Source organism: Eleginops maclovinus, chromosome 20 (assembly GCF_036324505.1).
Source record: "Eleginops maclovinus isolate JMC-PN-2008 ecotype Puerto Natales chromosome 20, JC_Emac_rtc_rv5, whole genome shotgun sequence".
Classification (NCBI taxonomy): domain Eukaryota; kingdom Metazoa; phylum Chordata; class Actinopteri; order Perciformes; family Eleginopidae; genus Eleginops; species Eleginops maclovinus.
The window spans coordinates 18,869,463-18,889,229 of record NC_086368.1 but is presented as its reverse complement, the minus strand read 5'-3'; the positions used below and the strand labels follow the sequence as shown (position 1 = coordinate 18,889,229).

Here is a 19,767-nt window from a genome sequence, read left to right as displayed (position 1 = left end):
CCGGCAATTAGCCAAGTGATCTGTAAGGTTACAGATTTACAATTCAGAGCAACGGCAATAAACTTCATCACTACCAGGTTGTTGAAAAATGTGGCTCAATACGTGCATCTGAACATGTGAGGTGGTTCTCTGTGAAAATTCCCCAAACTATGTTCTTGAGGAAAAGTCCATGATGAGAAAGAAAATGTTGAGAAGCCTTTATTTTCCGAAAATGACTAAAACTAAAATCAAAGAAAATGATATCTATACTTTGACTAGTACTAAAATAAATTTAAATAGACACAACAAGAAACGTATATGTTATTTTGCAAGAAAAAAAAGGTGAAATAATATAAAAGACAATGTATTATAATTAGAAGTTGTAGGTTACTTTTTTTTTTTAAAACAGCCGTTTGCAGTGGTGCAGTTGTCAGGTGTTTTATCCTTCATCTCTGACTAACCTGCAGTATTAGCTTAAAGTTAAGTAGCGCTCATCCTAGCCAGACTGTCTCTGATATAATAACCCATGGCCTCAATATCAGCCATACCTTTGCAAACTATCGGAGACAGAGGGACAAAAACAGACAGGGCTTTGGCAGTGCAGCATTAGCTCATAATGGCTCATTTTGAAAAGCATATTAGTTCCAGCATAATTACAATCAGGCCTCACGCTCTGTGTTTTGAAGGCATTCACAGGACCAGCCTCTGAGCACCGAGTCACACCAGTTGACTGTGACTGACAGCAGATTTAGTTTCAAATGCTGTTTTTTCCTCCCTCTTTTTTTCCCACAGGACAAAAATAACACCGCGTCTTTTCTCCCTGTTTATGTTGACTTGTTTATTTTGTGCCTACCTTTTGTCGTAGTTGATACTGCAATTATACTTTTTGTCAGTCAGAGGGGGTGAATATCAAAAGGACTAATTATGCAAACAGGCCTGTGATAAGAGGCATCTGCCTGAGATGGGATCTGCTATCTCTGACATGCATCTGTCTCTGTGCTGTCTTTGCAGCTCCGGGCCTGTATATAAACAGCCCTGCCTGTCCCCAGGACTGCATGCGATTCAACCACCAACACTGGAGTGGAGGGATGTTTCGGGGGCGGGGGGGGATCGTGCTGCAACATCAAATAACTAACAACTTCCCAATTTGCATTTTTCTGAGAATGGTGCGCGTCTCTGCTTAATGCACTTGCATGTTCATCCCAAAGGGGTTGCCAAGTCAAAGGAGGCATGTGATTCAAGGCATTTTCCGAAGGATGTATCTGAGATAGGAACCTTATGTGAATACAAGATAGACGACAGCGATAACCAGAATGGTTTAAAGACACATTCACTATGAATAATCTTTTCCTGTAGTTATCTGCATCCAAGTGAAAAACAAAAACAAAACTTTATAAGTGAGCGTAGCCTTTGCATAATTGGAAATTACTCATATATATTAGATTAAAATATTTAGATAAACAGACTAACATTTTTTCAAAAGACTTATATGTGGCAAAATCAAGTTAGCTGTTTACTTGGTTTGGTAACATGCCAAAATGCATCATCAATTTCCTCTGGTTGTCAGTGACCTTCTCTAGGCCATACTTTGACATTTAGCTGAAATTGAATCTGGATGAGATTTGTAACTTTACATAAGGTTATTAAAACACTAACGTCTATCAGAAATTACATCATTCTAAGCTCACCTTTATGGACAGATGTCACTGGATTCAGATTTATCTCATGCCTATCATGTCAATTACCAGTTTATAGCTGCTGGCCGAGGGCCAAGGACTTGGTCAAAAATCTATTTCAAGTGGTTCGAAAAGTCAAGCAGGAAGGAAAGCTGAAGTGAAGCAGAGCTCTACAATTTGTGCTCAACTATAAGTTCCTTATTTATTTTTTTACCTAAAAAGTGAAAACAACTATCTCATAAAATAAGACCAAATACACCACCTCTCACCGACAGCGTCAGAGTTTGAGGCTATTTAACATCAACATTCCAGTAAAATTCCAATACTTTTCTTCCCTTGTCCCTCGGACAGAATCACATTCTTTAAAGAAAGAGTAGGGGGCTTGAAAAAGAGGAGAAAAAGGCAAGGGACGAAGAATGATGGGAGGCTCTATAATCTTTGGCTCTCACAACAAACAATTAGCCCCCTTTTCTCTGTTTGAGTTGGGGAAAAAGTGGGAGAGAGGAGGGAGGATGGGGGAGACGCAAAAGAAAGCAGAGGAGACTGAGAGGGAGAGGCAGCGAGAGCGATGCTCTTTTATGGCTCTTGTCATATGGATGAAGGCGCGGCGCGTCCATGAGAGCGCACGCTCACCTTCAACAACAGGGCGTCCACTGGGCCTCCCGGCCTTTTCAGCCCAGAGAGACGAGCTCCTCGGGGGGCCATTAGAGCATGAATAGGGGCCTGACAGCCCTGTGCAGCTCCGCAGGGCATCCATAAACGCTGACATATTGACTCCCCATGCCTCTGCGCTGCCTGAGTGTGAAAGCGTGAAGGGCTTGAAGGGTGGGATTCTTTTCCTTTAATACTATAAAACTAGGATATCTAACAATATGATTATATTATAATATAATTACTTGTTTTTAATACAGTTTTTCTTTACTGTTTTAAAATACTTCTTTAGATATTAAGGCGATGCACTTCTAAAATTACAAATATGTTAGTTGTCATTTACACAAAACAAAATACCATGTTTCACTGTCAAAATAATCACCTAATTTTTTTACTGTGGAAGTTTTTAAAACAAAGGATGCTGAAAAAAAAAGATCTGAGGGAGCCTTGAAGACTTGCGAGGATACAAAATGTGAACCTTGTTAGCACAGTTGCCCCCTTCTCTGTGCTTTGCACAAGATTCTCTCTTCTGTCGAGCAGAATGTGACCGACTGAGCTCGAGTCTTTGCTAATTGAGGTCACAGAGAAAGTAATGAAATTAACAGAGAGCACAAGAAAGTAAGAAGGAGCCCATGGGGGTCTATGCCAAATGGCACTGGAGCCAGAGCCTCGGTCCCCCAGCAAAAAGCTCTAAAAACCTACGCAGGAAATCAAACAGTAACGTCTCAGGGCTATGAGCCGAGGTCTCCTGGAGGAACAAATCATTTTCTCAACAAAGCCAAAGAGAGATTACTTGGCACAGTATAGGAATGCACAGCGACATTTTTATGTGCCTGAGGGAAGTTTCCTAATTTTCTGGACATGGCTGGGCAGCAAATATTGTGAAAAAGTTTGTGTGACATAGAGGACACTAAAAGGGAAAGAAGAGTTCTTGGAAACTTAAATAGAAACTCAGGACTTGTGTGAATAAAGCCCTACAAAAACTACATATATTTGAATAATTGGCAGGCTTATATTTAAAGAAAAACACTACATTCACCTGAATGTTTTAAAGCTCAGATGGCCTTTTGTCTACTGATTCAAGACTGAATAGTATCTTATTACTGTGCACCCTGACATTAAGACATATCTGTAATTGGATAACATGAGAACAGTATTGATGACTATGAAACATCATTTAAAAAAACTATTATTTCCCACTTTGTTAGTAAACTGACTTTCAGTGGATTTGCAAGTAAACAATCTGTCTCTTTTTCTATAATACAATTTAATGAAGATTTCCTTTAAAGAGCTTTTTACTAGACACACTGAAGCATTACAATGCCTGGCATTAATTTCTGCGATCCCTCCAAATTAAGGGGATGTAATGTGGCACAGTAGCAAAGCTTTTTATAGTGAGACTACATGTTCCCCAAGGACAGAATGACTGACGATGCAGAAATAAGCCCATTAGTTGAAAATAGCGAACAACATTTGAAGTTGTTATTTTGTCGGCAAGGACAGGAGCTCCACCCCACTGTTTGGACAACCGCTTACACATTTTAACTTGGTGGAAAAAACACATTTCTGATTTGCAACACTTAGGGAACATGTTTATTGTCTTTGTGGCTGTGAAAAAACATGCACAATTAAAACAAATGAATATTTCAGTGGTGAACCAGATCAAGAGCATAAAATGTGAAATGTTCTGGCCCTGAGTAGCATGGGCTAATGGCGATTTTTAAACTAGCAGACCATGGTCAATGTTTCTCATTCATCACTGAGGGAGAGCATGGGCGCACTGTGCTAAACGTAATTACTGTTGCACATTATGTGGGCTATTCCTGTATTGTAATAAAATTAGCCAGAAATGCCTTTTGTCTTTTCTAATGCAGCTCCATGGTAACCAGCGGATGGTCATAATGCATCACACTGTCGCTGATCTGTGCCAGCTGTCAGAGTTTGACAACCTTAGGTGGCAAGGCGAATTGGGGGAAACTACATTTCTTTCAATGAATTATGTGGCTCTGACCTGCTCATCCATTGCACAATTTAACATGGACATAATAAAGCTTTAGATGTCCTGATTTACTGTACACTCATTTGTGTGAGCCTTCAGCTTTATTGTTTGGCAGGATAACAATGGTTTAATCACCAAGACAGAAATCGGTTCCTGCCAAAGGTCCCGCTTATTATTGCACTGTTCATTTTAAAATGTTCACTAAGATTACCTCAGACAGGCAGGAAATTTAATTACAGTATATATATTTCTCAAGCTAAATAGTGGGGTTTAACATGCTACATTTAACCTAAACAGATCTTCATAATGACACGATAGCAAGACTAAATTCAACATTTTTTTTCGGATTTAATTACAATCAATCATCACAATGAATATCTCTGAACTACCGAAGTCAAGCAAATGTGACATAATGTTGAATATCATCCTTTATGTTTTAGGATATGTGTTGCAGTTATGAACAACTAGCTATAACATGATTTACAAAGAACACTAGTTAATTCAACACAAAAGTGCAATTGAGTCATGAATACAAGATGGTACTGATTTCTCGACAGGAAGATAATTTTTGGTTAAAATCAAAGAAGCATCAACACGCCATTACTTGACTCAAGATTGATACTGACTACATAAATAAACAGAAGAATTACTGGTACATCTTTCACAAAATATTAGGTCTTTGTCGTTGTTGAAAGTCGGAAACAACAGTTATGTTGTTTGGTAAATAGCTTATTAGGAAAAGTGACGATGATTTATGGAATTACATGGTTAATTAAATGTAGCTTGAAGCGAAAATTACTCTGTAAACTGTCTGTCCCCATCGGCAATTCACCTCATCGAGACACAAATAAAAAAAATGAATGTTATATTTAAGTTAGTATGAGTTTGGGGCTTCTTCCCTCTGTTGTGCGATTGTCTTAATGCCTAAAATGCTCAAAATCATTTTATTGCTCGTTGACATTGTTATTGGTGCTTCCTGACAACAGGCACCATTGTCTGCAGGGGTCATGAGGTCAGTTAATTACGCTTGTTTATTGCAGCAAAACGATGTCAGCTTCTCCAATCATGTGTGCAAGACTACTGCACCAGGAGGTTTGTTTCAGCAGATGTTACCTGAATTGAACTGGTTGTTTCTCTTTTTCTATCTGCAGGCCAGGAGCTAATACGCCAAGAGGACATCTCAAGGCAATTAAATGAGATTTCTGTCCAATAACTATAGGTTTTTCCATTACAACCTTTGAAACTAATCTCCCCCGATGAAAACACTTGTCTCTCCTCATAGCAGGGCTGAGCATCAGCAGTCAGAGATAAATGGCCTTTAAAAAAACATTGGCCCTCTTGTCAAGACACATATCCACACGAGAGCAGCAACAGTCCACATGTCAACTCATTCTCGTCCCATTTCCTCTGCTGTATTTGCTAAGACACTCCTGTCTAATGAAGGAGAGGGGCTGCAATCCCACAGGGTTAAGCAGAGCTTTGTCACCGCTGAGTGTTGTTTCCCCTCCGGACAGCCCTGTCACCATCCACTATCAAAGGTAATACCAACCAATCAGCATTCATTACAACACAAAATCTATGAATGAACTGCCCACTGCAAGTGAATCCACAACAAACACACAACTGCCCGGGAGAAGAAAACAGGCCTCCCAGGGAGCCCCCTCCAAACTAAATTGGATTGCCAATACGGCCCACAGACGTTTGAGAAGTCGAGAAAAACAATGGAGCAGAAAATAAATACTCCAAAGCCACAATGATGACTCCACTTGGTAAACTAACACAGTATTGATCGTCTTCTTTTTTTGTTTGTTTAGAAAAGCCTCATCCCTGCTAATAGCTGTCTGAGAGTGTAATCTCTCCCTTGTCCTCCCCCTCCTCTCCTCCCCCTCCACATTCCCTATTATGTGGCTCCTTTCAGCACGCCTCAAATAGTTTAGGTTCAGTGTCGCACTGGGGTACGGGGCATGGGACTGGGGACCAATTGTTTGCTAATGTTGACACCTGCCAGAGCAGGCTTGGTCTATTTGGGGCCCGCCAAGCTGCAAACTGGATGCTCCCCCTCTTTAGCGAGATTAAGTGTGGGTTGCTGGGGTCACAAATCACTGGACTCCCTCTGATGTTGTGAGGCACAGAGCCAGAGACTGAGAGGACTAAAAGAGAAAGCTGGAGAGGGAGGGACAGAGGAGGGAAGAGGGATAAAGAGTGACAGTCTATTGTTTACTGAAAAGGAGGGGAATAATGTATCTTCTTGAGTGCGCGTATCCAGTGTGCCCCATTCAAAAAAAGAGAAAAATATCAACAGTGAATCCACGTCGTCAAAGCATACAACAGTTTTCTGCTTTGCTTTCTGTCTCCTTCTGCGTGCATAAATGATCAGGAATACTAGAAAGCTTTTCCTTTGAAACTCAGCACAAACAGGAAAGACCAATTGTCACACTCTACTCTTGGTTTCCACATAACAGCTTGTGCAATTTCCACACCCAAAGTATAACATTAGCAGGACGAGAAAATAGAAAGCAAGGTATTAAACCATCTGCTTTTATTATGATTCACAGGACAGATGTTCTTTGGCTTGCATTTCACTAAATGTGATGCTGTTAAGAAACTATCTCTGTTCTTTAGGAATAAATAAACATGAAGACACACTGTGTATGCTACAACTTCCTCGGAGGAATGTCCCAAACAAATATATCTTCTTTTAATTTTTTTAAGCACACATTTGGTGCAAAACCGAAGGGTAATTTGGCGTGTCCATGACAGACACTGCCCAGCTCCTCCTCCCCCCTTCCTTTGCAGATGTACATTAATGCAGTAAAAGGCAGAGATCTGAGCTGCAGCAGAAGCACCCTCTCCCTTTAAAACCACTGCTGTCCAGCCTGATCGTGTCAGTTTGAAGGCCCCTATTCAAAAGTATTCATGCATCTGCCTTTGAGGCACAATGGCATCTAGTTTATAAACTGTCTGCCCAGGCACCCAAAGGCTTTAGTTCTTATTGTTTTCAGCCCCTTAATAAACTTTTTGGAGGAGTTCATCAACTCGCCTGAATAGTCTATGCAGCAAGTCTCAAGACAGAAAATAACAGAAGGGTCTTTTCTCCTCCCTCTTCTTTCTCTAGTCCTTTTCTAGTGGCTGTTCGTCTAACAATGGTGAGAGTAGGCTGTCAGACATCACAGGGCTTTTTTTGTACCAATGCTAGAAAAAAAAAGATTCAATAATAGCAGTTTCTAAAATCTAATACTATTGTAGTTTCACTTTTGCACAAAAGGTGTGTCAGGCCAACTCACGCGGGACAATGATTAAAAAACGTGTTTACAAAATAAAAATAAAAAATTCCCATAAAATCAGATATATAAAAAAATTAAGTTCGCAGAATTTAGAGAAAGATATTATGATCCAAATTGAAATTCCCCAATTGTATTATATTTAACAAATAAATGTGTAGATATATTTAAAATAGTGTATTTTCTATTGTAAAGATAGCTTGACACCTGTTAGACAGGCAGAAATGATGGGATGCAATAAAATGTAATTTTGGCTGTAAGCCATTAATCCACTGTTACACCTTTAAACTCTGTGGAGAAACAAAATTAGCCAAACTTAAAAGTATTTAATAGATGTCTGCTCTAATTAATTTCATACCTAATTAAAGCAAGGCTACAGTCCATGCAGGCTGGCCTGTTTAGCCTGCTGGATGGCCATAATTGAAGTAATAGCGGAAAAAAAGGGCCTGCTTAGAAAATAAAACCCCGCAGCGGTCCAATTCAACAACATCCATCCAACCACGCTGCAACCCACACCTCCACCATCTGACCCAATAAGGCCTTATTGGCTGCCCCAGACCAACCACCTACTGTTTCCCAGCGATGCACTCGATGCGTTTTAACACCCTAATTAGATGTGACAAGTTCAACGAGCTGGTTTCAGGGGAGGAAAAGCTGGGCAGGTTATGATTTCCGAGTCAGACTCACAGGGGAATCTCTGGGCAGCTGATTCCTGTCAGCCTCATTCATTTTCTTCCAGCCAATTAAACTTCAGTGCTAACAAAGCGGTGGCAATTTGAGGAATTCATTTAACGCCTCAAGTGGAAATGTAAATGTTTGGGGCGATCGCTGCATGGTTGGTAAAATGATAATAGTAAAAGTATTACTAATAGGAATAATAATAATACAACTTAAATTATAAAATATTTACATTATAATATATGTTCTATATTTTTAAAATGTCCAATTTTGAAGTTGGGGTTGTGGATTATATTTACCAAAATATGTTATAATATATAAAATGGTGAAATACGTAGGGAGCAATATTTACCAGAACTTTAACTGTCAACACTAAAAGCAAATAAATCACTTAATTTACTTCTAGAAACATTAGAAAATATCAACAAACTGACAACTCAAATAGCAAATTTAAAAAAACATAAGCAAGACCGTCACACATTTCGAAATGAATTAAGATAATTGTGGAGTAAAAACCTCAACATAATTCAGTTTCCAATATTTCAACTACATGACGTTTTATTATTAATTTCCACACCTGTTGACATGACTGCATGCACGTGAAAAGGTTGAGAAAAAAAATGTACGTGTGCGCGATAACTGGGGAGTGAGAGAGAGAAAGAGGGTGAGCGATAGAAAACGAGGGGGAAACTTAAAACAAAAAAAGTACGAGGATTTTCTATTTATTTTGGACCACCGCCCTGCAGGCAGGATCCCGGAGCCCCATAGTGAAAATTGGCGAAATAAAACACAGACCGAAATGAGAGACGCGCTGAAGCACCCTACTGCTGTGACAGGATACCTGGAGGGCAACGCTTCCTCTTTAATTTGTCTCATATGGTTTGAGACCCCCAACCAGACATTCAATCCTCAGAGTATGCGTAAACCTACTGAGTTTAATTCTCGATGGTGAAATTATATGCTATAATTAAATATCGTATCATTTAAAAATGCTCGGTGGCATAGAGGCATGTTATCAACGTGGTCTTCATAGACTTCGTCCTTGTTATCACATTAATAGTAACAACATCTAAAAGGGACTATCAGCATTTGTGGGGGAAATTGCAGGCTAAACAAAGGGCACCTATGGGTTAACAGCTTATATTCTGATATTTTCGAGCAGGAAATGTTAACCTTGAAATGCTACTATCAGCGCTTAACAATGTGTGATCATAACCCCATAAATGAGGGGAGAAATTGAATCCTTTTAAGTTATTAAGCAGGAAAGGATTATAAACTCGTCTTTATAAATGAGCTAGAAATCCCCATGTCTTCCTCTGTACACTTTAAATTTCCCACAAGAAGCTGGAGAGGAAAGATTGCCCCTTTTCAAGAGCCCCACAAGAGATGGAAAAATCATTTTTGTGCCCAGATAGGGAGTCGTCCCACATGGTAAGCGCCACTTTAATTAATAGACAGCCTTGAGAGGTATCACTGTCAGCCGGGATAATGGTGGCAGAGCCACTGTTTGTGCTTCCATGAATATTTCTGATGTGATCAAAGTCAAATGCCAGCACAGAATGAATTTAAGCCTACTCCATTTTTTTTTTATTTAGCCTAATGCTGCCGACACTTCAAGCTCATGACACTGAAACGTCTCTACAGTATATGGTAGTCCTACAAGCTTAAACTGCACTCCTTTAAATTGATGCATTACTCATTACTCATAAGCAATGGGTTTCATGTTATTATATGCACGGTTTGCCCATGTTACCTTGCTGGAACCAATAGGCTAATTTGTTACACTAGTAGTAAGTAACTCCTCACCATAAGAACAGCGCAATATGTCATTAGCGACAAATTACACCACCGTTTTGTATTAAAAAAGGAAACAAGCAAATAAAAAAATTACACAATTTTGTTCTGGTGCAATTTAAAATGTGCTGCAAAGATACAGCAGTCTTCAAAACGAAAGTGAGCAAAGTGAAAACATCTATAATTTTGCTTTAACGTTGTATTTATTATATAAACATAACAACACAGTTGCTGTTAAAGCTTTTAGTAAAACTTAAACATTCGAAAATGTAAATGTTGTACTCAATATTTATTAGGCACTATATTTTTTAGCCCTCAATAATGTTATTGATTTACTGTACAACCAGCCCTAAATGATGAATGTTATTATTGTTATTATCATTATTATTATTATGGATGATGATGTTGCGTATTTCAGCTCCTGCCCCCTCTATAAGAATAAATGTAGGCCTACCGATGTAAATTCCAGTGAAATGTGGCTTGAGTGGCTGCGGGGACAGGGGAGGTTAATCCGAGTTTAATGCAGTGAAGCACAGCGCAGGGTCTGGGCTATGATGGGTATGTTATCTCTGCCCAACATTTGGGTCTCCCTCAATTTCCACCCAGCCAAATAGCTGCGAGAAAGTGCAGATGGAGTCACTCTCAATGCCTGAGGAAAAAACGTTATTAATAGCTAAATAACTTCCCCATACTTTCACTGAATCTCTCTCACACACTGTTCCAGATGGATTTGTTTGAAGTGGTCTCTCGCTTCATTCCCCTGTCCTTCTCATTCAGCACGGCTTTAGACCCGAAATATAGCTACATTATATTACCATACACTTAGAGACTGGGTGTGCAAAAGTGTGTGTTAGTGCGTGTGTGTTTGTGACGAAGAGAGGGTGCAGCTTTTCACACATCACTATGGCCGAGTTGATTGTTAATAAAACCAGAAATGTATTATTTTTATGTTTGAAAGGAAACTACAAATGGACCTGTGAGTGGGATAACCCCAATAAAATAATCTTACAAATATACAGTGTTTAGGGAATTGTTTAACGCAATTTAACAAGCCTACTGATAAGTTACAACACTGAAACAGCGATAGAAAAAAAAAAAAGTCTAGATAATTATATTCACAATTTAAAAAAATTAAATTGTGGGGAATTTACACCCATTACTAAACAAATACTTGTTCACTGAATATAATATTAAAGTATCTTTTTAGTGAGTCCTAACCTCTTTGGTCTGTCTCACTTCCTCACACCTCTCCGCTGCTCTGTCACTTTCCCTCCCTGATGCTCGGAAATAATCCCAGTTGACATCTGTTTAATTAGATTGAGGACCTCAGGTAATCCTGCGATTTGCTGAAGTGTCCATCGCCTGTCTCCACCTCGGTTGACGGTCAGGTTGGTTGCGTCAGTGTGGCAGATGGACGCCGGACAGCTGCTACACCTTTATTCTTTCACAGCGGTGCGGCGCTAAACAAAAGGATGTCCAAATTTGCACAGATGTAATGTAACCTTACTCAATTTTCTTGCGCGTAATTAAACACATATTTTAACGCAGATATTTTAACTGCCGTACATGACCATTTAAGGGCGCACCAATTTATTTATGTACAACCAAATATATCTCCACTCGATCAACAATATAAGATTAAGGACTTTCAGAACAAAAGGGCCAATAAAGCAGCTTGAAAACTATTTTTGGTGACTGTTTTTTTTTTTTGCTTCTACAGCCTTCTGATAAATAAGACTTGACTCTAAGCCATAAACAAAATTTACAATATTGTAATGTGGTTAGCAGTTTGAATACATGTTTAATACAACTAGATTAGAGCTGGGATAAATCCGTGATGTAACCTCTGAGAAAATCCAATACACAGGCCTAATAAACAAATAGATAAATAAATAAAGTCTTAAAATCTGGATAAGTAAACGGGAAAAAAATCTCATGAATTTTGTGCCCTGGGCGAGCCACTGTGAGCTCCGCTCTGAGATGAAAGTGAAAAGAAATAAAAGGCTCTATTTAATCTGCTTTAAAACCCCTCTCCACATAAGGGCTGTGCTTCAAACTCGGAGAGTGAGGGGCTGATTGGGGATAAATACATTTCTTACCATGCCTGCGAGCTATTACACCCGGCACGAACACAGCCACCTATTCAGCAACCATCGTTTCCAGTGCTTACTCTAATAAGTATTAACATTATTAAATGCCATCCGGATGCCGGTAGTCTAAACTGCTTTACGCAGAGGGTGCGTCTCTTTTTATAGCAACGTAATTGAGTCCCAATTTAAAACACAAGCTGAGCTGAGACAGAATAGAAGCAGGAACATTATGTTTATATTTTGCAATAACATCAACAGACAGTCAATAATAATTTAGTTAACACTTTACAAGTCAAACTATCACATTACTCTGAAAACCTCAGTTTTACGCGGCTGAGCTGTGCGTAACGAGCAGACTCTCGAAAAAAATGTTGGTCATGTATAGCCAGCATGCAGGATTTACAAACTATCTATGTAGACAGTTGAGGTATTTGAAACAAAATTGTGACATTTTTCTCTTAACATTAACGCGTGGTGTCACAGAAAAAAGAGACCGTTTTCACGCTATCAACTGATTCTTCTCCAACCGCCCATTATACAAAATTACAAAACTATCTACCAGCGGGGCGTACTGAATAATTCATCTCCTTTTATGTCTCTCCTTGCCCTTTGTCCAAAGTTTTCTCTCTCTTTTACCCACTTTTTGAATGAGAATGGACGGGTCCATACTCTCCTTTTCGCTGCCCTGCTTTCCAGGATTTGCTTTTGTACCTCGGACTCCTCACTTTAGAAAAGCGTCAATGGAGGGGAGGTTTTGCTGGTGAAGTTCATCTTCAAGTTTGAAAATGTTTTGGCAGTGTCTTTAAGGGTAAAAATGGAGGCTTTTGTAAACATTTATCTAAACCCCATTCATTAATGTTTGATCATCAAAAGGGCCAACCTTTATATCGTTTGGAAGCATTTTTCACTCCAGCAAGAACAAACATTAAGCATTAAACATAATGTGACATAAAATGTGACAATAAAACCAGAGAGTTTCTCTTGTCAAACAAGTCTACTCGTATTTCATAATTTCAATAAAACCTCGCTTTTTCTAATTTAAAGTCTCATTATTTTTAACGTCCCTGTGTTCGCTTTTTTTTTAACATGTAAAATAAACTGCAAACATTTAATTCACCACGGGAGATACTAATGCATTCAAGGTTATTATAAGCTTGTAAATACTATTGACAAACACTGACAGTCAGTACCTGCGTCAAGGCTTTATTGTCCCCTCCACGAAGCATTACTAATAGAGCAAATAATAATATGAACATTGATTTCCACTTTAACTGACAAGTGGTGAAATGTCAGTGAACTGACATCGATTGTGAAATGGGTCAACTGTCAGCTGTCGTTTAGGGGTCGTTAAATGAGTGAATGAATGAGGAGGAATTCGCTACACAAATTAATTTTCTGCAGTTAAATACCTTCTGCCAAGGCTCTCATAAATAATTGAGTGAATGAACAACTGCTGGCTAGTAGTTAAAAGCAAGAATAAATTCTCTGCATTTAGCAATTTCCCAAGAGGACGTAAAGTAGGAAGTCCATTTAAAACATTTGTTTCCTGCTTACAAGGCTGGAATATTCCCTACATAATAATAATAATAATAATAATAATAATAATAATAATAATAATAATAATTCGATATTTCAGACATATGCAAAAGGGCCATAAACTTTCTGCTGTTAACTTACATTTATCACCGAGGATGCCATCGATGCTATGCTTTGTTTTCTTTTCTCCATCTTCATCCTTCTTATCACAGTCATCCTCGTCATCTTTTTTGCCAAATCGGGCCCTCAAAACGCGGCTGATGGAGCTCACTAATGGCAACAAAAAGGTAAATGGGTGATTAGCTCTAAAACCCATAAAAGAACCAAAGTAATCCTATCATACATTTTTTTAGGATACCATTAAAAAAAAGCACAGTAAAAAGTTTCACATGAAGCAGCTGCGTTAAAAAATAAATTAAAAAAACTGTGTACTAATGGAACAATTACAGGTTATGCAATAATGAAAATTAACAATTGACCACTAAAGGCACATTTTCCCAACAGGGGGATTTTTTTCTGGGTCACACAGTTGTAAGTGTGCTTCCTTCTACACTGAAAAATTGTATTATCAGTAAACTGGGGCTAAAAACATGTTGGATTCAAAGTGATGTTCAGAAGTGGTGCTGCAGTGTTCGCTTGTAATAAGAAAAAAAAAGTGCAGCTTACCAGATGAAGCCTCACCTGAAGGAACTGTGCTTCTGTCGCACACCCCGTCCTTCAGCAGCTTATCCCGGATCTCCCAGCTGAACATGCCGGGGTTTTCTCTCTTGTACTCCTCGATTCGCTTCTCCACGTCAGGAGTTGCCACCTGCTTTAGGTTGTTAATGTGTAAAGGCAGGACAAGGGCAATAAAGGGGAGAAAAAAAAAGAAAATTCCGTTTTAATTGAGAGACATTTTAAAGTTGAAGAAAAATTATGATCCATAATATACAAACACAAATTTCAAAAAAATGAGAAACAATAATAAATGATCCATGTTGTTTTTAAAAATGTGAGTAGCCTATAATATGCCCGGGACAATAACACATTTCAACCTTTAACATGTCTAAATGGCTTAATCTAAAATGTTCACACCAGTAAAATAATACTTCTCGTTAAAAGAATAATATTTATCATAATAAAAATAGTTTAATGGAACACATATGCCCATTATTTATAGTTTTTAATGTAACAAATAAATAAATGTATGAGCAAGGAATGCAGATCGTCTTAAACAAATCCAAATGACACTTTACGAATTTTATATATAAATGTTTCTGACTTAGCTTATTATTTACAGACATTTGTAGTATTTTTGGGAGAAGAAAATATCAGCTTCTGTTGAACTTTAAGGACTGTAGAAAGGATGTTTGCCTACAGGTGGAGTGTAGCTAATGTAAATGGAGTTTTCATTTTACCTGACATATGTCCCTTGTTAAATAAGGCACATTTTAACATTAATATTGTATCATACTATTAATATTAATATAACAGAGCAGGAACATCTTTTTGATAGTGCCCTCTATCAGACAATTGTAATAACATCATGTAGTTTTTACTCCCAGACCCGTTCATGGACCAACTCACCCTGGGCTTGCTGCCTCCTATGGCTCCCGGGCGGATGGAGCCGGTCTCTTGGTATCGGCAAAGAATCTTGGAGACACAACCGTGAGAAACTCGCAGTTGTCGCGAGATCACGCAGGGTCGGATGCCGTGGTGTGCCATCTCCACTATCTTGTGTCGGATGTGATTTGGCAGGGGCCTCCCGTTGATGAACACACCGCCAAGCTGGTTCACCCTACCCTGGCCCAGGGGGGTGGATACTGCACCACAATAAACAATAAAAGTCTCTTTAAAAATATGCACTTCAATGCAAGCTAGATGAAGCTAATTCAGCGTGTATTAAAGGCAAATAGTGTCGTGTTTTCTGTCTTGCTGACTTTTAATGGGACGCAGTTTACGCACATTATCATATTATACATTTTCAAGAGAGCGTCGTGCCAAATTCACCCAGCGTCAGTCTGGCTCACAGCATGTATCTGAGGCCACTTCACGATCCAATTTCACATTCAAGAGACACTAAAGAGGGTGACACTTCCCACCTTGATTATTCCTAGTCATGCTGTACAAATATTGATGTGATCCTTTGAGTCATATCTTAGCTGTGTGTATTATTGCCATTTCCAGCAGCAGGACACTTGAACAAATCCCGCAGCTCGAGTAACTTGCGAGCTACGTGGTTTTTGTACATTTCAGTCCAGAGCACTTGAGCACGAACTGGGTGTAATGGGAAAACAGTTTCCATAAATGCATTCAAATACAAAATGATCTTTTTTCCGCCCATATGTTCAGACTGCTTGAGCGTGTGCATCAACTTAATAAATTACCAATTAGATTGCTTTTTTTCTGTGTGTAACAATTGCAGCACTATTCAAATTGTTCTTAAAATGAAAAAATAAAAAAGACCATTGAACCATCTGTATATTCTGTTATCTAAAGTATTATTGTGCAAAATAAATGACGGATTGGGTGGCTTTAATTTGAGTACAACAAATATTTTAACATGCAACATTTTATAGCCCTATATTATTAGTACAATTTCTACATAATAATAAAAAAAAATAATAAAGCTTCAAAAACAAAACAAAACCAAGAAAATAAAAATTGTATTACAAATATTTCAGGTAGAACCTGTACTACAACAAGCATTTACTGAGAGGAGTAAAGTCTGAACACCAGTCAAATTAAACCAGTTACAAATAAAAGCAGACACACACCATAGAAAAATATCAGGCTGAATAAAAACACATGAAAATAAGAGACTGTGGGTTGATTTTCAAAGAATGAGCTGCTATTTGTTATTCACTTTTGTTAAAGGTTGTAAACTTTAATCGTCACTGACTGGAGGTCTGTTCATCCACCTTTTATTTTCACAGCATGTCGCCGATAAGGAACTATGGGCTGTGTGACTATCATGCTGTCTGATGAGTTTTTTCACAGCAGAAATTCAAAAATCTCGCACATGTTGTCATGTCTCTTACCTTCCAGGGGGAAGCCGGTCCGGGGGTAGTTCTGGCCCGGCGCAGGGCGCATCATCCGAGGCATCGTTCCTGGTAGAGTAGCCATCATTTAGCCACTCGGACGAACAAAACGGACTCCAGTCCAAGTCAAAAACGGAATGTGTTCAAAATGCTCAAAATGATGCTCAGTTTACTGTGAAATCCCAATCCCAGGCGGAGAAACTGGACCTTCTTCCACCGGGGGAAAAAATGTGATGCTGTCCTCTGGTGCGATGGACGTACCAAAATATAACAACAATTATAACAGCTGCTACAAATAAAATAAAAACCCCTTCAAACAGGGAAGTCTACAAAATAGAGTAATTGGAGTCGTGTGTCTGAGTTGGACAGAAATGCTGTGTTATTCGTTTCCTGGGTGTAGTTTGGGTTCAGTATAATGTCTGCTGGCTGGTTGGAAGTAGTTTAAGTGGCCAACTTTCGTGCATGTCGTAGGAGGAGACAACCGAGCGCTCCCATAGGCTCACTGGCCTTTCTTTTATGGTTGAAAGAGAGTGGGTTTAGCCAGGAGCCGGTCGACCAATCACAGCAACACTTTCCACTTTTAATTCACTGCTGCCTCCCTCATAAGACTCCATACACCAGAAAGCAGTTCAAAATGTTATTATGTCTAAATGTTATTCTAAAGCATGTCTTTTCAAAATGAGCCAGCTACCCTGACATTCAGCTTTTCAAACCTGTAGAATATTTATGCTTTTAAAATGATATTACCATTTTCATTCTCCCTCTTTTTCTTTTTTCTTTGACAAGAAACTCAGGAAATAAAATATATATATATACGCTAAAAACTGTTTCTAGAGTAAAAATAAAAGTGGCAGAAATTCAAACTGAAATCATTTCATTAAAAAACAAACAAATTAGCAAGTTGTTAAATGACCAACATCTTACTCTTTTCGATTAAACTATTCGAGTACGTTTCCATCAGATTGATGGAAACGTATTCTTCTATACATGCACCAGAACACAAGTAAAGCTTGGTGTGAAAAAAATAATAAAAATACGGCCCTAAATAATTGAGTCAAGAGTTGGTGCTGTGATTTCTAAATTGACAATAGACTAGCGCGCAATCGCAGCCCTGCCCGGCGAAGGCTACTAAAAGATGCGTTTGGCTTGTTAACCTTTCAATTAAGTAAATGTGCGCAGCATGAACGTCTAAATCGCTCCTATAGCTTTTGTGGTAATGACAACATTAGGATCGACCCGATATTGACGACAACAGGTTGACTTGCCCTCGCGTAAGCACACGAGTAATTGCTTAAAGGTAATTGTTTTGAAAAAATAATAATAATGCGCCAATAAACTCGAATAAAAAGAGCACATATGGTAGAAAAGAAGAGGTGCATGTGTCAACTCTGTGGGCCCACCGTGCATATAAAATTGTGTGACAATTGCCGTGGAAAACACTCCTGGTGGAAGGCAATTTCACAAATAATTTTAGCAACAATTAGGGAGTGTGGAGGGGTGAAATGGCGATTTCACATGCAGATGTGCCGGTGGGAAGGATCTGGTACCCTGCCGAATAGCAATGACCCTCACTCTCCCACTTTGGTTTGCTTCACATGGGACAGAGGGGCACAAAGAGACCGCTCACCCTCCTGGGATGGCGCAAAGAGCACTGGATTAAGTCAAGCATCAATCATGTGAAATACAAACAATAGCACATTTCTCTTATGGATATCAAGTTATTTCACACATATTTTACCTATTTTACCCTGAAGCTAACAGTTATGTTTTTTGTCTGCACACATACATAAAGCATAAACACCCTAGGGGGAAAAAAACATTGGTTTACCACCTTTAGGTCTGGCCTCTGTTATCCAAACTATATTAGCCCGTTATTCACTTGATGCAGCTGTTGATTATTACACACACCCAAAAGATGGAGTTTGCATTGTGGAGAGAAAAGGTGCATCATTGATTAGAAAATGTTATGTGATGATGTTCCGTTAGTAATATTTTCACAATCTTTAATACAGTGTAAATCAAAATTATTTAAACCATACTCTTGTGTTTTTGATGGATTTGAGGTATTTCAATAATTTTGATTAACGGTACATACTGTTGCAATAGATATTCCAAAAGGTAAAGATAACAATACATATGTTTCCAATACATATGTGCACCTCAACAACCAACATAAGGAATAAAACAAACAACTTTAGAGCTCAAATAAAACAGTCACTGAATAAGAAATGCCAGAAGCTCAAAAACAAGCCTTTATTGCAGAGCTTGAAACACACTTAGCATCCTTTTTATTTTGTGTATAAATTATTCTTTATGAAACACCACAATTTTATAAACGGCCAGCAAATGTTTAGTCTATAAAACCAAAAAGTCATTTTTGGAGTATTAATCTATAAAATGTCATGTGGTTGTTGTGGCACCTTTTCCACTAGTGGGCAACTATTGATTTACTTATCTATGCATTGACTTATTTGGAGAAAGCAACTCTGGGCACCTGTGTGTGATCCGCATGTTTTAAAAAAAGATTTTTTTATTCAAAACATTAGTGCAATGCATTATTTTTCTGAATTATCTGACCACAAATGGCAACTGAATTTGACTCTCTGGTCACACCCTAAACTCCATTTAGCTGGTTATTTCGTTGGGTTTGCTCAGCGTCTGGCTTATGAGTAACTCTGTCATTTAAGATTCCTTTCAGCTGCAGCAGACAGAAAAACACTTCCTCTCTCATGATACTGTCTCCAATCTTATCTTGATCAGGACCGCTCTTCAAACACTTTCCTACATAGCCTCTCATTATTTGTGTTATGGCAATTACCAAAGTTTCTTTTTTGCTTGTAGGTGAACACTCCCCCCCCCCCTCTCCTATCTACATGTATTTTCTCTATACACAACATTTAGCTATTCACATTGAGGAGCACAAAAAGAAAACACCTTTGATGAGATGCATCGCCAATTTAGACTTTATCTTCGTCTGAGCTGAACAAAAGCGAGAAGCACAGGCATTAAGTGTATATAAAGATTATATTTTACTGTATTTAAATTGTGCTTTTATCTGTCAGT

At 38.6% G+C, this 19,767-nt stretch overlaps 1 protein-coding gene across 1 annotated transcript in view; it reads right to left on the bottom strand.

The window, feature by feature from the left end:
• Nucleotides 1–17,099, bottom strand: part of pax7a (paired box 7a) — a 40,496-nt gene extending 23,397 nt beyond the window's left edge. The window contains exons 1-4 of the mRNA XM_063912083.1: nt 16,705–17,099; nt 15,251–15,486; nt 14,351–14,495; nt 13,826–13,954 (exon numbers count right to left, since the gene is read on the bottom strand). Coding sequence (XP_063768153.1) covers nt 13,826–13,954; nt 14,351–14,495; nt 15,251–15,486; nt 16,705–16,792 — 598 coding nt within the window. The 5' untranslated portion in view covers nt 16,793–17,099. The remainder of the gene's footprint in view (nt 1–13,825; nt 13,955–14,350; nt 14,496–15,250; nt 15,487–16,704) is intronic.
• Between the last annotated feature and the right edge of the window lie 2,668 nt (nt 17,100–19,767).